We start from the raw sequence: 15,544 nt of genomic DNA on the forward strand, positions 1-15,544 counted from the left end.
TACGTTTTTATGAAACACTGTGAATTCAATGCAAATAGAAAAAAACATAATAAGTTAAATTAGAATTTATTGGCACTAACTTACGACAGGTTTAAGTTATTTAAATTATTTTTTTAAATCTAGTGATGAAAACTAAGAAGAAAAAACGATTTTTTCCATCATAGATACGATCGAGTTTGAAAAATTGATAGATGCACTAAACGAAAAAGTACGTCAAGGGTATGTATAAATATTTGTACGCTTCGTAGCAGTCAATACCTTTTTACAAAAACTCTAAGACTACTCACGCTTAATAACCTTTTTGTTCAGTCCGAGATATCGGGAAGTTATCTATGCCGATCTCTATGCCACCGATCGTCCGTCAAGTGGTCCGTCATCCATCAGCTGTTACCGGAGGTTGCGAGCCACTAAGTTCGTGAGGTTATAAACATGACATTAGTTTGTTTGTGATCATTAGAGTTGCAACTTTATGTCGTGACGTTCAATAAGAAGCAACATTTATTCACTGCTGCTCTCGTGCGATGTTTGATTAAACAATGTCAAGTGTGTTTTCTTACTAAACAATTTTAAAGTAAGGTTTTGTTTTCTCGTATAATGCCAGCAGTAGATTTGGGCAGCTTCGGAGACTCGGGGAAATCGGACGAAAATAATGCTTCGTTTAGTGATACGGTGACGAATGCTTGTGAAACGAAAGCAGGAAGGCGCTCTCTGAGCTGTGCTTCGGGAAAACATAATTTGGAAACAAATAATTTAGTTCAATGCTCCGAAAGTGATGGACTTACTGATATTCTCGACATTCCTGCTTGTATGATAAAAAATCACGATGGAGGATCAGATATCGAGGTGGACGATCAATGTAGCAGGTATTCAATTATTTATTGTTTGCTTTAAAGTAACTGTTAAACAGGAAACAAAACATCTGCTATCATCTGTAAACAAATACATACATCATAGAATTAAGATATATTACAATTCTATGACATGCGTATATTAATATTATTCTAAATTTATTTATTTATTGTAATACATGTTCAAAATTGAAAACATGATAAAATGTTTCCTCACTGTGTTCCACACCTAGAACAAACATATTAAATCAGTGTTTTTATTAGTAACTTGATGTTTAGTAATATTCTTTATTTAATCCTGTATTTTTTCACCAAACAAGTAATTTTTATTAGACCGTTCATACGGATTATACATTTACTATACTAAATCATTTTAATATCTCCACATATTTTTATGTTCACTAATTATCATAATATTTTGAGATCATGTGTGTTGGCAACATTTGTTAGTACAGATGTTCTTTTGTTTTGTATGACGGAAATTTTGTCTCATACGAAATGATAATATTTGCCTCCTTTTTGCAAAAATAGCTACTCAGTCATAACTATTAGCTATTAGCTCTCAATATTTACAAAGCATTATATCACTTATCTTTGATTTAGATTAATAAAGTATAATAAATAACTATACTTACTTCTATTCTGTGCTAAAAAAGAGGAAATCAACTTTAATAGATCGGATTAGAATACTCATAATTTGTGTAATATAGTTGGTTATTTTATTGGCGATTATTATGTCTAAAACCGCTAAGTACAAAATATGTAAGTTTTTGTGTATATATGTGTATTTATTAATATCTTATACTGTATTATTATTTTATAAAAACTCTTTCAATAATATGTAATGTAGATGGCAGAAATAATGTTAAATATTATAAATGCGAAAGAGTGTTAGTTGGTTTGTTCGCATTTTGACAACAAAGTGATCGATTAATTTGATTTTTTGAATAGAGATATTTAGAGAGCTGAAAAATACAAAAAAGCTACTTGTCATCCTGAAAAAAATATCAATAAGTCAAAATTCATGTGGGAAAATGAATTCTTCTTTCTAGTCGCAACGGAGTTACCGATCGACGTGATTTTTTGCATAGGGATAGCCGAAAAGCTGTTCTTTACAATTTTTTTTACCATGAAAAAAATATCAACCTTGTTTGGATAATTCTTAGTGGAAAAATGAATTAATATTAAAACAGAATAACGATGCTACGTCGCCAAAGACTAAAGGATTGTAGTTTTTTTTTACAAAGCGATAGTTGGATGACCGGCAATTGAACAGGCTACTTTTTATCTCAAAAAAATATATGTCATTCCATTGGGAAAATTCTTATTGCTTAACGTCAAAACTAATTGATAAAATAATATCTTTCTAATAGCACGCCAGCTAAGCCACCGGTAAAAGCTAGTAATAAAATAAAACGCTTAAAATATCTGTACTATGTTTACTTAAAATGAATCATAAAATACGTTGATGAATTTCATGCACACCTTCAAACAATCCATTTTCTAAGATTAAAGATAATAAACCAACGCAATTAAAGATATAAGTTTTTGAAGTTAAAATCGTTGTGTTAAAAAAATTTATGAATTTTGAAAAAATTGTTTGCATATCTAAGTTATTATTTATTATGCTTTGATTTGTTTATGATCAACATATTAATAGCAAAATTTACAAAGATAATAAAATGTCTAATGCTACTTACGGAACTAGAGATAAAAAAGGTAAGATTAGCAATCAGGATAAAAACAGAGTCTCAAAAATTATTGTTTCACGGTTTAATATTATATTAGGTGTTAATATAAGTGTGTCTGTTTTTTCTCAAATTTAAAAATGAGCACCAAAAGTAAAACAAAATTGTAAAAGTTGTACGTTATTTTAAAGGAAATGCCATAATTTAAATTTTTTTTAAAACTTTTTACTATAGATTTTTGTTTTTCTACAATATACATAAGAGGTAAAACAGAGTATTAAAACAAAAAAGAACAATTACATGGCAATAAAATACATATTATCATTAAGAATAGTAAACAAACAATCCCACAAAGGCATGGCCTGTTCGTGGGTATACAAGAAATGTTTATGAATTTTTAGCTCCTAAATAAACTAAATAATTAAACAGGTATAATATTTTTGTGTTATATAAGAAAGAGAAAAGAAAATATTCTGTAAAAGATTAGGAGGTACTTTTTTATTTTATAGTTATTAAAAAAGGAAATAAAAAATAAAAAAAAACAAAAAAATATTTTTTATTATTAAAGGCCAACAAAACATATCATAGAAAAAGAGTTAATATTGACTTATTTGTTGTAAAATAATGAAGGAGAATACATCATTGATAATTAGTTGTAAAATAATGAAGGAGAATACATTATTGACTAATTTGTTGTAAAATAATGAAGGAGAATACATTATTGACTAATTTGTTGTGATTTTGTTTTGTTGTGTCCTCTTGTTCTCTTCACTTGGAAAAAAACGGACAACTTATGGTAACACCCAATATAAAAATCAATAGCATATTCATTATATTATTTTAAAAAAACATTTTGTTTTTGTAAAATATTTTACAGCTAGACATAATATTTATTTAAATTTCTTAAAGTAAAAACTGGGAGCATACCAATTAAGAAATATTTAAAAAAATAAAAAAACAATAAATATTTCTTAACAGAAAATTAGTCCTAATAATTTTATATTATTAAAAAAAATTGCAAAAAATAGCGGGTTATAATAAATTCAAGTTCATGGATGAATTACAGTAAAAAAGTTGATAGTCTTCCTGGAGGAACGAGGTCAGTTATATTGAACTTGTTAAAAAAACTTCTAGTTATGGCCTCAGTGCTATTCAGAGCACGGTTTCAGATATTTGTTATGTTTTTTTACCGTCTTAGTTATAACCTAGGTATGAATTATCTCTTCACGGTTAATTAGTTTAATTTGACAGATCTTTTATTGCCGTTCTTATGCCAGTCGATAGTTGTACAAAAAATTGTATTAAATGAATTTTATTGATATATTACTAATTAACATTTTACGCTGTTTATGTAAAATAAACATTTAAAAATACATTTATTTGTTTAAATCCAGCAATATTTTATATGATAGACTTGAGATCGTTTGAGCTCTTCAAAGGTTTGTTAAAAACAGTCATGTTGTTTATACAAAATAATAGCAATACAAAAAACACCCTTTCAACAAAAGCAGAAATCTTTTATAAAGAAAACCTGTTTGCACCTTTTATTTCCACTTTAATTAATTGTACTTCTGTTGCTCAGTATTGTAATGAATAAGATATATATTTTTTTAATTTGGTCTGCTTTGGATCAACGAGTTGTACAGGATTCTGACTGTATTGGGATTCTCAAAAACTCTGCCCGTTCGGAGAATAAAACCCAACATCTTCAGCGGAAGGTCTTATGTTCTCTCAATGTGAGATAAAAAGTCAATCTACTTTCATAGATAAACCCAAGATCCTTCATTGTCGAAACACGCATGAGTTGGTGGGTTATGATCTGTGATATACAGTACGCAGTTCTCTAGTCAAAGATAAAATTATGCATTTTGAAATATTGAAATCAGGGCCGGGGTTTGCCTAGCCACTCGCCAGAACTTGCTCCTTAGCAAAATATTATTGCTAGATATTATTATAATAAACATTTTTGTTCCTATTCCAGATGAAAATAATCAAACTATTAATAATTTGTCTAGGATCGTACTTAATTTGACATACTTATTCTTAGAGGTAGGGGTGAGTTCTATGCAAGCTCTTGACATCACTGCGATCTGTGAAGATCTATTGTGGCGGGTCCCCGTGAATAGTTCTCGTCCTCTAAGCATAGGTCTATAAAAAGCCTGGCTACTGTGTGGAAGGCGAGAGTTCTCATTTTGCTAAATCCCCCCCTCCAAGCCCAGATCCGTAATGTATCGGGTTATTAGGTAGGGGGTGAGCTCTTAATATCCTCAGGTTTATCCGGTGGTCCCCCGAGGATGAGGCTCCTTTTATGATGTAAAGCATCACAGTCACATAGAATGTGTAAAGGTGTTTCCTTATCTGCACCGCAGAACCTACATCTAGAAGTTTCGAAAAGGTTCATTCTATCAAGGTGTTTGTTCAATATGCAATTGAAGCAGCGGGCTCTAGTGATAACCCTCACTTGATTTCAGCTTAGCTTAATTAGGTTGAAAGCAAACATTTGCAAGTACCCTTTTGCAATTCCTTGGCATTACACTCTGCTTCCTGGCCCATGACCTAAGCTAATTACGAGGAGCACGTTTAGGCAACCTAATTAATTAATTTAACAAAAGGCTGCTTTTCAAGTTCTTAATTACTTAAATAGTAACTGCTCAAAAATGGACCAAGTAATTTGTTTTATAGTTAGATCGTTAAAAAAAATTAAACAGTGTTATTCAGATAAATTAAAATAAAAGAAATAGGGACAAAATAAGGAGATAGTGTGAAGGAAATAGAAAGAAATTGATGAGGAGTGGTGGAGGATTAATGAAGGAAAGTAGGAGTGGAAAATTGCATTTGATTTGATGACGAAAAATAAAGAAAAAAAAAAACAAACGTTTATTCTCTGTTATTCTGAATTAAGATTGTCAGTTCTCTTCTGTACCTATTATATGGCGTGATAAAATTTATCAAGACTATTGAAAGTCTTTAATAATATTTAGTTAAATATTTCACATATACAAGTTTCACATAGACAAATTTATTATTTACAATAATGTATAGCAGTATCTGATCGAAGAATCTCTTCGGTGTGTTAATAAATTAAGTCTATGAAATTTTAAAGAAGCTATAGAATTTTGGAAAATTCAAATAAAATTTGTAGTCTGCTTGTTAAAGGAATTTTTTTTGAAATATTTTATACAAAAGTTTGGAGAACTAATGAGAACACTAATAACTAAAGCATTTATGTTTATTTAAATGATTTTACTTATCCAAGAAACATTGGTAAATCAACATTGCTTTGCACATAAATCACACTGACAATCTGGCCGGACTAATATTTACCTTCGCTGTAAGTGCAAAGTCAACAGGATATGTTTTTTAACTCCAAAATATTATCCCAAACTATGCTTTGTAGCAGAGTTGGTTGACCGTATACATTTACAATCAAGATAATTTTGCGATAATCTTAAGCGGAGTTCCGTACAATTTCACTATCATAGCAAATATTGAATTGTCATAAGAGTTAGATTAGAGAACACTTTAATTCGTGGAAGGTAATTTGTAATGACCGACTGAAACAAGATTTTCAACTGAAATTTAAACCGAATTTCGGCTTCTGTTCTAGTTTTGGCTGAAACTGAAACTAATTTAGTAAGCCAAATTCACTTCAAAATCAAATAAAAGGCATAAATTTGATGAGTAAATCTGTTTATTTTTGGTGTTTTTTGGTTCGTTGTTATGTTATATATGTAACTTTAACTTATTAACCATAAAGGAATTATAAAAATATAAATACGAAAGATCTTAGGACTACTAACTATAGTCAACAAATGGCAAAATCAGTTTAGTTTTTATTTTTTATGTTAGGCAATGCCAATACGATAACTAATTATTTGAATGGAAAACAACAATCCAATATCTCTAATTGTGCTAATTTCCCACCTTAGTACAGCTGAAGATAATCTAATACATGCTGACCACTGTTTTGGCCAACTTTTGGCTGTTACTGAAAACCGTTTTACTAGCCAAAACTGTCCGAAACCGAAACTTCGGTCGGTCACTAGTAATTTGTGCCAAAAATGTTTGATTTTATCTTTGAAAAAAATGTTCTTTAAATAAAAAGTCAATACCATTCCACGCCAACTATTATTCTGATTATAATTTATTGTATCGGTAAATAATATCATTAACACACTTACTTAAAGCGGGCTTCGCTATAATTTAACGGGTTAATAATTAATACTTTTATAAAATTCGTTATATCTCCTAAACCAAAAGTTAAATAAAATTTTAAGGGGGGGGGGTCTACCTTCTGGCCCATGATCTTAATTTGACTGCAACCCCCCCAAGCAAAGCTTCACGACCCTCAGGTTAATCAACAGTGTCCCAAACCATTGGTTATTTTTTAAATAAAATTTTTAATAAAAACTCACACTTTATTATTATTATTATTTTATTTTATTCCAGTAGAATGGCTATATAGTGCAGAGCCAATTCTACCATACAAACATGAACATAATTATAAACATAACCATAAACATAAATATAAATATAAACAAAAATATAACAATAAACATAAATATAACAATAAACGTAAATATAAAAATAAAATAAAATTTTATATTTGCAGCACTTACGGTGGTCTTAGCATATCGTGCCATCGCTAGAACAACGGTGAATGGATCCACCCTGCAGTGGCTTGGAGAATTTCGTTATTATCATTTACTGCTTGTGATAATCTAATAAGAGATGAGATTAGAAGTCAAATATATTCATAACACTTTATAAATAACATACAGGTATTTGTCTATATTTGCATTCCCAGAAAGGCAAATTGACAACAATCCATATAAAATATACCATCTGAAAATGTCCCCATTCTACTCACCAATCATATAATAAAAATGTTTGATAAGAAGACGGATATAATTAATTTATCAACTCATTGACTAAACAAATCATCTTACCCACAAGCCCTCACGTTTCTCATAAGAACTGTGCATGATTACGTGTGTACATAAATTAAATGACAGCTTATCTTACTTTTTATAGATGTGTGTGTGCAATTCGAAGCGTTGACGATAATGGAGTAGATCTACCGCTCCCACTTTTAAAGTGAAGCTGGTGTAGCGGGTATTTCTACCCTTCCTGTCGACAAGCACCAGTCAAGCGCACGGGTACCTTTCCCGCATGAAGTGTGTTAAATCCTATCATACTGCTCAGAATTTGATTGAAAAAAATATAATAAAAATATTTAACACAATTCGAGACGGGTTGTGGTTTCGTGCATAATGTCATGGACTCCGGAGCAGGAGGTCCGAGGTTCTAATCCCGCCCCATCACAACTTGTTTCCCATTTTCTAACACGGCTAAAATAAAATGGCCCCAAAACTGTAATATTTGGGTATATCATAAGAACGGAAATATTTATTTTTAACTATGATTTTTTTTAATTCAATATATCCTGTGCTTAATTTTGGGTTTTAGATATTTGAAAAAAAGTTGCCTCTAAATCTGGTCTAGTTAGCAAAAGACTTTCTTCTCATTTTTGTTTCTTGTTGGGTTTTGAGATTGATTCCCGGTGATTTTGAAATAATTCATTATTTTTTCCCCATGTCTAGGTGTTGTATGATGTTTATCTATTTAATTAAATGTGCAATACAGAACAACTTTCAATTACACTGTATTTATATGATTAGTATTTACAAAAACATGTTAAAAAAAAGTTCACATTTGATTAATAAGGTACGACAATTAGTCCATAAAAACTATAGAAAACAAAAACAACTGTAACATTTAACCTAAATAAAACAGAAACAGTGTGAAGAAATAAAATATCCACAAACATATTTATAAATAAATCACAAATATAAATTATAATATAATACAAAAAAAGGATGAGTCTAAAACTGGTAATTCCAGCATGGAAAAGATCCACCTATCTTGGTAGGCTGTTCACCAGACCAATCATCCAGTCTAGAGGCATAATCAACGGTAAATTTGTCCTGCATTCAGGAAGAACAAATGGTCTATGTTGCCTATCTCTTAAGTAGTTGCTCGGTACATGTAATTTTATGCGCTCCAAAGTGTTGGTATTATAAATTAACCAGTTCAGAAGTTTATCGTTAAAATTTTTCATTCAATATGGAAATGGTTTTATCTGAACAATTGTTTAAATTTTTTGACACAATTACCAGCTACCTTGCTCCCCCGCTCGCGGCTTTTGAGTAGACAACAAGTCTCTGGCCAAATAATTAATCTTGAGGCTGGTAACATTGCGCCCTCCCTCTCCCGTCCATGACAGATGGGCCGATAATGAATCTACCGATTTTTACTTGATAGAGGTAGGCAACGCTGCGTCACACTATGATTACTTTATCCTACCCGCTACTTAAATAAAACCCAGGGTACTACAACTCTTCCTCCCAGTTTTCACACTTCTTTCAACATTCAATCTTATAATATGTATTTAATAATAAGGCACCTTTATAGGAATTCCAAAACTAAATTAATTTATAGATAAGTGTCACCGATGATCTATTTTTAAAATCAATGTTTGAAATATTATATTTTCCTTCTTATATTATGTGTCAAGTTTTAACAATACTTATTTATTGAAATGTTTTTATACATAAAGTGGTTTATTAAATGTTGCATGGCCCAAACTAGGTATATTTTTATCATATCGTCTGCTTAGAGGTAAAACTCATTATTTGCAATATTGAGCAAAAATGAGTTGAGTGTACAAAATTCATTATCTACATTCAATGCATGATATGTAAAAGTCATTATCTGCCTAAAATGGCTATACAATAAAATAAAATCACAAAAAAAACAATAGTTACAATATTTAGAATTTTTGTGAGAAGTAAAATTAATTATGATTTTTACTTGTTGTTGAAATCGATATAAATTTTGCAGGTAAAAGTCTTTTAATTTTTTTTACTTGTTAATATAAGATGTATCTATTGCTTCCTCCTGACAATGGCCCACTAAACACCATCTTTCGGGTGGGGGGTAAGTGGGGAGAAGCGGGGGGATATCGCTTTCTCTCAAATATCAGCGCGATAGAAAGAGAAAGCTACAGGGATAGGCCATCTTGTGGGCCATTGGCCATTTAATAATCAATATCACAAATTGACAAAAGTCACTTTTTTCCTGACAGGTAAAATGAATTAATTGAGATTTTGCAATTTTAAAGCAAAAACAAAACTAAAATATGGTAAAAATTAATAAAAATATAAAGACAAATATTTACCACACTTGCTAAAAAAATATATTTTTTTAATTCATTGAATAATAAGTAAAATATTTGAGAAAATTTAAAAACATATTTTGAACCTTATTGTCTCAGAAACATGATTTCTGCAAATAAATTTTACCTATAAGCAGACGATATATATCTGTACCTTAGAGGATAAAACACGGAAGCCCACTTTTTGCCGTTTTCAAGTTAAAAATGCAGAAATTATTACAATTAGCTATTTTATACTTGGATAAAACACTGAAGTACATTTTGGTAAAAAAAATGTTTTTTTAAGTCGAATGTTTTGATGTTTAAAAAACATCAGTTGTCTCAGACACGCTATTTTAATATGTACTCTTATTATCTAAATAATTATTATTTTGCATTGAAAGTTCTTTGTAAATTAAAATTATCACATTTGGTTCTAAAGTTGTTGTTTTGGAAACAAGTGCGCAAGTGTTAAAAACATCATAGCTTTATAAAATTCACCTGCTACATTTGAGGGTATTCATTTTTATTTCTTAAAAGAAAACAGCCATTGTAACAAAAAAAATTACAATATTTACAAATAAACCTTTTTTTTATTATTTATTTTTAAGCTAAGCAAAACAACATAACCGATGACAATGTAGGCAGTTATGCTACGTTACCGCCACTATCTTAAAAGCGGAAGGTATTTAAACAATTTGGCTGTCATTTTAGTATTGGCAGTAACCAACCATTATAAATCCCATTTACCGAATTATTAAAAAAAAAAATATATGCAACAAAAATAAAAAACCTTCTCCTGCACAATTCACTATTTGTCGCTTACGTTGTTCTGCCGATTATGCACATATACACATAGATGCGCCCTGAGCCCTCAAAAATGATGACACTTAACTGATGCCCAAACACCCAGTAATGCCCAACGCGTATTTAGTGACCGCCAACCAGGTGTGACGTCTAGAATCGAAACAAAAATGCCCGCTTGTGTCATGAAACCGTGCAAAAACCTTTCGGATAAACATTATAAAAAGGATTTTGTAACTTTACATTGGTAAATTAGTTCATGAGTGATTAACAAAGCTTCAAATAATTCATACTCAAATAAAGATATATTTTATAAACGTCAAACTACTCCCAATGGCGCAGTTGCGAAGTTCTTATTGCTCACAGGGGCGCACTGATAGGAATACGTTTTTAAAATATAATAAATGCTATTATTTTTGCATTCCCCAAAATCTAGTGAAAAGAAATAAATGGGTCGAAATTATAAGGAACTTACGGAAAGAATCTGATTGGGATCCACCAAAAATGAATATTGACTGTAAACATTAAAATATAAACTTTTTTATATACCAAAAATGGGTTTCCTCCTATTTTTGATAGTATATGCATGCTCGTTGAATGCAGCCCTGGGTAAATAAACAAACTCATTAACTATGGGTACGTTTTCGTGTCTCTAATATGTATGTCTATGTGTGTTTATAGTTAGATGCCTATGTCTTATAATTATTGTTGCACATGCGTTACGGGTACTAGTATAAAAGTGTTTACTTCAAACGAATTGTGTATTCTGAAGGAAGTTTGACTTGTCATGTTTAATAACTTAAAAATAAAAGTAAATTATGAAATTGTATAAACAAATTCATCAAATCAATAAACACTTCAATTTCATTTATATGAAAAATATTTTATTTTGTTTTCTAACACAATTCTAATTCAGAGTAATATGGATAAGTATGTGTATTTATTAAAATTGATATGCCTATTTTTTCAATGACTTTTTCATGAATTGAAGTAATTTATTTTATCTTGTTCTTCGATCCCTTGAAATAATTCAATGTAGATTAAGTGATGTATTTTTTGATATACTTAATGATATAAAAAGTAATTAGAATAATAAATATATATAATTCATTGATAATTTGACACTTTACATATACCTACTTTCATTGCAAGTGTGGAAACCATCGAGTACTTTGATTTGCATATATGCAAAATGTGACTCTTCAAGAAACATTAATAATGTTGGTTTATTCCTACGAGTTTTTGATGAATTTAGGTAAATATGTAAGATGTAATTTTTTTGCATTGAATATTTCCTGCTCTTAAAAACATTAAAGGCTTGCCATATTTTAAAGTAAAATTTGATTAAGTAAAAGACAGAAGGGACATTTCTAGAAACATCACGCGATAATTAACCACTTTCAGTAGTGTACCTTAGAAATTTAATCTTATTATTTTCTTGCCTTGTTTCATTTTCCATCATTTTTTAATCATAAGTAAATACAAAATATGTTATATATATATATATTACCTACTGATAGATGACACGTAATGAATTCAATAATGTTATCTCAAATCAAACATTTCAAGCAATGAAAATTTTCTGACGAAGTTTAGCTTATCTATTAAACACCAATAACATTTTCCGATTGAGAATAATTGATAAAAATTATTATTGTACCCATAGACTTATCTTTCGAGATATATATGTTCTCCCTTGGAGTATCTACTTCAAAGCCGTAGTTTAATCATGAAAATGCTTCACTAGAAGTAGTATCATAAAATTTTTGCACCTTAATTGTTATCCTAGTCAATAATGTCTGAAGAAGACTCGATTTTGTTGTAAGAAACTTGTATAGTTTAGTCTGTTGAGTTATATCTCTAGTATTGTGTGGATAGTTGATCATGGTTGGTGTGGTTAGTTTCCAGGGAGGGAAGGTGTCCTACGGGGCAGCGGAACTTATTGCTGGGAGTCCAACAGTGAAGAGGGTAATTTACTGTGTCCACGGAAAACCTTCGTCTCGGTGCTGTGGGATCTTAGACAACACCAAACCTCTGCCATCCATCGAAACCTCATACCGTAAGTTAACAAGATTTCATCTTAGTTTCTATAGTAAAAAATAAATAACGCCGATTCATTAAGTATTATTCAATCTATCATTTATTATGTTTTTAAATTTATCAAACTTTATAATATGTATTTGTGTCAAATAATAATTCATAAATATGTGATCAATTTTCCCTAGTAAGTTTTTTAACAATCTATTTGATATTTGGTTCACTAGAATAATGCTCATGATAATATTTTATATTACCAATTAAGCAGTAGTTTATTCATAATAGGGGCATTAATTGTTTTGTTGATTACAAGTATAAACAAATGTATCATAAAATATGTTTTATTGGAACTTTGCTGTTAGTCAATTTGTTAAGTGTATTATTTCTGGATGGCTAAATATGATACTTTTGTTTTTTGTATGTAGATCACTGGACTCTTCAGCAATTTTTAGCATTTTGCGCAAATAAAGTAGCATGAAAAATTCCTGCATAAACAAATGTGCAATGCATCTACTGACACTAGAATTTGGCTTGTAATCTAAAATTCCGGTTTTTCAAAGCCCATCAAATTAAAAAATAATTGCTCTTTCAAAATTTATAAAACATATGTCATGTTTTGCCTTCTTTCAACAGATTTGTAGAAGTAAAAGACAAAAGATTTACATATTTGTATTGAAAAGAATACAATATTGTACAGAAAATCACTTGCACACAAGTGGAGGTGTATTAAAATAATACAATACTTATGTAAAATCAAAACTAATGTGACAGTACTTGTGATAAAATTTGCAATATTAATCGGCATCGTTTTGTTTTGATTGCTTGTCCATTTGAACTTCATAGCATTGAACTCTATCTGTTAAGAGTTTACAGTTCAAGATGCAACTGAGGTTATTGGAAATTCTTCATTGAAATTTTACAAATCATTAAAGCTTCGATTACAAAAGAATTCATAAGACTTGAATTTCATTATTAATGAATTAAATTCATATCAGTGATATTTTTGGTAATCCACCACTTGGTTAACTTTTGTTAAATAAACAAATATTTTTCTCATTGCTGAGATTTAGATTAAAAATAGAATATACTTATGATTCTTATAGTAATGGACCCTAAATGTTTTTTTTTTTAACATTTACTATTTTTGCATCGAGTGCTTTTATGTTTGTTTGAAAATAGTTTCATGGCAGAGTGAAAGATAAAACTATTAGCTTAGTTAACTGCTGCACCTTAACCACTTGATAATAAAAAAAATTGCTTTGTGATTAAACAATTATTTTAACAAACTCATATACCGAACACATTAGGTATATAAAATGATGCGTCATAAATATAATATGTGTGGTACTGGAATTTTTAAACTAATCAATCAACGGTTCTATATGTATATGTATTAAAATATCCCTAATAGATTGGCATTATTGACAAAATATTGAATTAAACTTAACCCCAACAATCTAAACAATCTTTACCATATTATTTTATTTGGGAAACCAACAGTTCTACATACATATTTAAAGTAAACAAACAGATATAATGAATAAACTCAGAACCAATAACAGATTTCCACAAAGTGTACAAAGTTAGTAAAGAAAATCAATCAATCAATCAAAGTTTTCCACACAGAAGACACTAAATACACCAAATTTGTCAAACATTTTCTTTTAAGATCTGTTTAGGAATCTTATTAAAAAAATAGTAATTGTATAATGAAGTGTTCTTTGGCCATACTTGTTAACATACCTCGGTACTGACAAGCTTTCACGCTGTGCTAGCCTTGTCTTGTGTGTATGTATATACCTTTTCTGGTAGTTACTATCAAATCGATATCTAGTAACAAATTTGAACCACAAAATAGCATTAAAATATAATACATATTGTGTAAATACATATAAGTTTTAACATATAAAAAATTTATTTTCATGTATGTATTTTTAATAATCAAAGAAAATATAATTTTAAAAAAAAGAATGGTTATTGTGAATTGGGTGGGATTAAGACAAGGATGCATGAAAAGAGGATAAGAAGGGGAAAGGAGATGTACATATTTATTATTATAATGTCTATTAAGTTACATAATGCATTTTTAGTGACAATTTTAAATCTGACCGAGTGATGTTTGTGTAGTCTATGTCTTTAAATTTTGTATTGTACACTGAAAAAGTCCTACAAAAAAAGCATTTTTAATATACAATGTTTTACTCATGGGTACATAAAACAGGTGGTACCGTCTACAAATCCTGGCTGGAAAATGTATTGTTATTAAACTGAGTAATTCTGCACAGTCAACTACTTCTGTCATAATTTTGTGAAGCAGTAGTTGGTCCGCACTCACTCTGCGGTATTGTAGAGAAGTGATTCCATCTTAGAATCTTAAACTATTATAAACCACCAAAATATCAGCCTTAAAAATATTAAGTTCACATAAGGATATCGAATAGTGATAATAATTATTAATGAAGATTGTCATTTATATATTTAGGTTTTTAACATTCTAATATTTATATTTCAGTTGGACATTGCCACAGAGATAGAAATGAAGAAATTGACAAAAAAGCACGCCGGAAATTAATTATTGCCAGTGTACTATGTGTAATATTCATGATAGCGGAAGCAGTAGGTAAGCCATCTTTATTTATATTATTAAGTCATTTCTATTCTTGTAGATGAGAGCCAGTGCCAAACAAGCTTCTGACGTCACTGCGACCTGTGTAGGTCTATTGTGATGGGTCCCCACAAATTAATTCTCGTCCTCCAAACCTTTGAATGGAAGGCGAGCGCTTTCATATCTTTTGCTAAATCTCCTCCTAAATCATTGGTCTATTAGGCAGGGGACGAGTGTCAATCACATTCACATAACATGTGTAAAGGTGTTTCATCCTCTGTACCGCTGAACCTACATCTAGAAGTTTCGGGAGATTCATTCTAACAATGAGTTTATTCAATCTGTA

General features: G+C 29.9%; 1 protein-coding gene across 1 annotated transcript in view; it reads left to right on the forward strand.

Annotated features, from left to right (window-relative positions):
- The first annotated feature begins 378 nt into the window (after nucleotides 1-378).
- Nucleotides 379-15,544, forward strand: part of LOC148285804 (proton-coupled zinc antiporter SLC30A2-like) — a 31,173-nt gene continuing 16,007 nt past the window's right edge. The window contains exons 1-3 of the mRNA XM_088243015.1: nucleotides 379-863; nucleotides 12,458-12,615; nucleotides 15,106-15,213. Of these exons, the coding sequence (XP_088099141.1) occupies nucleotides 595-863; nucleotides 12,458-12,615; nucleotides 15,106-15,213 (535 nt within the window). The 5' untranslated portion in view covers nucleotides 379-594. The remainder of the gene's footprint in view (nucleotides 864-12,457; nucleotides 12,616-15,105; nucleotides 15,214-15,544) is intronic.

This window comes from Micrasema longulum, unplaced genomic scaffold, assembly GCF_059751315.1.
Source record: "Micrasema longulum isolate JH-2025_06_02 unplaced genomic scaffold, ASM5975131v1 h1tg000004l, whole genome shotgun sequence".
Classification (NCBI taxonomy): Eukaryota; Metazoa; Arthropoda; class Insecta; order Trichoptera; family Brachycentridae; genus Micrasema; species Micrasema longulum.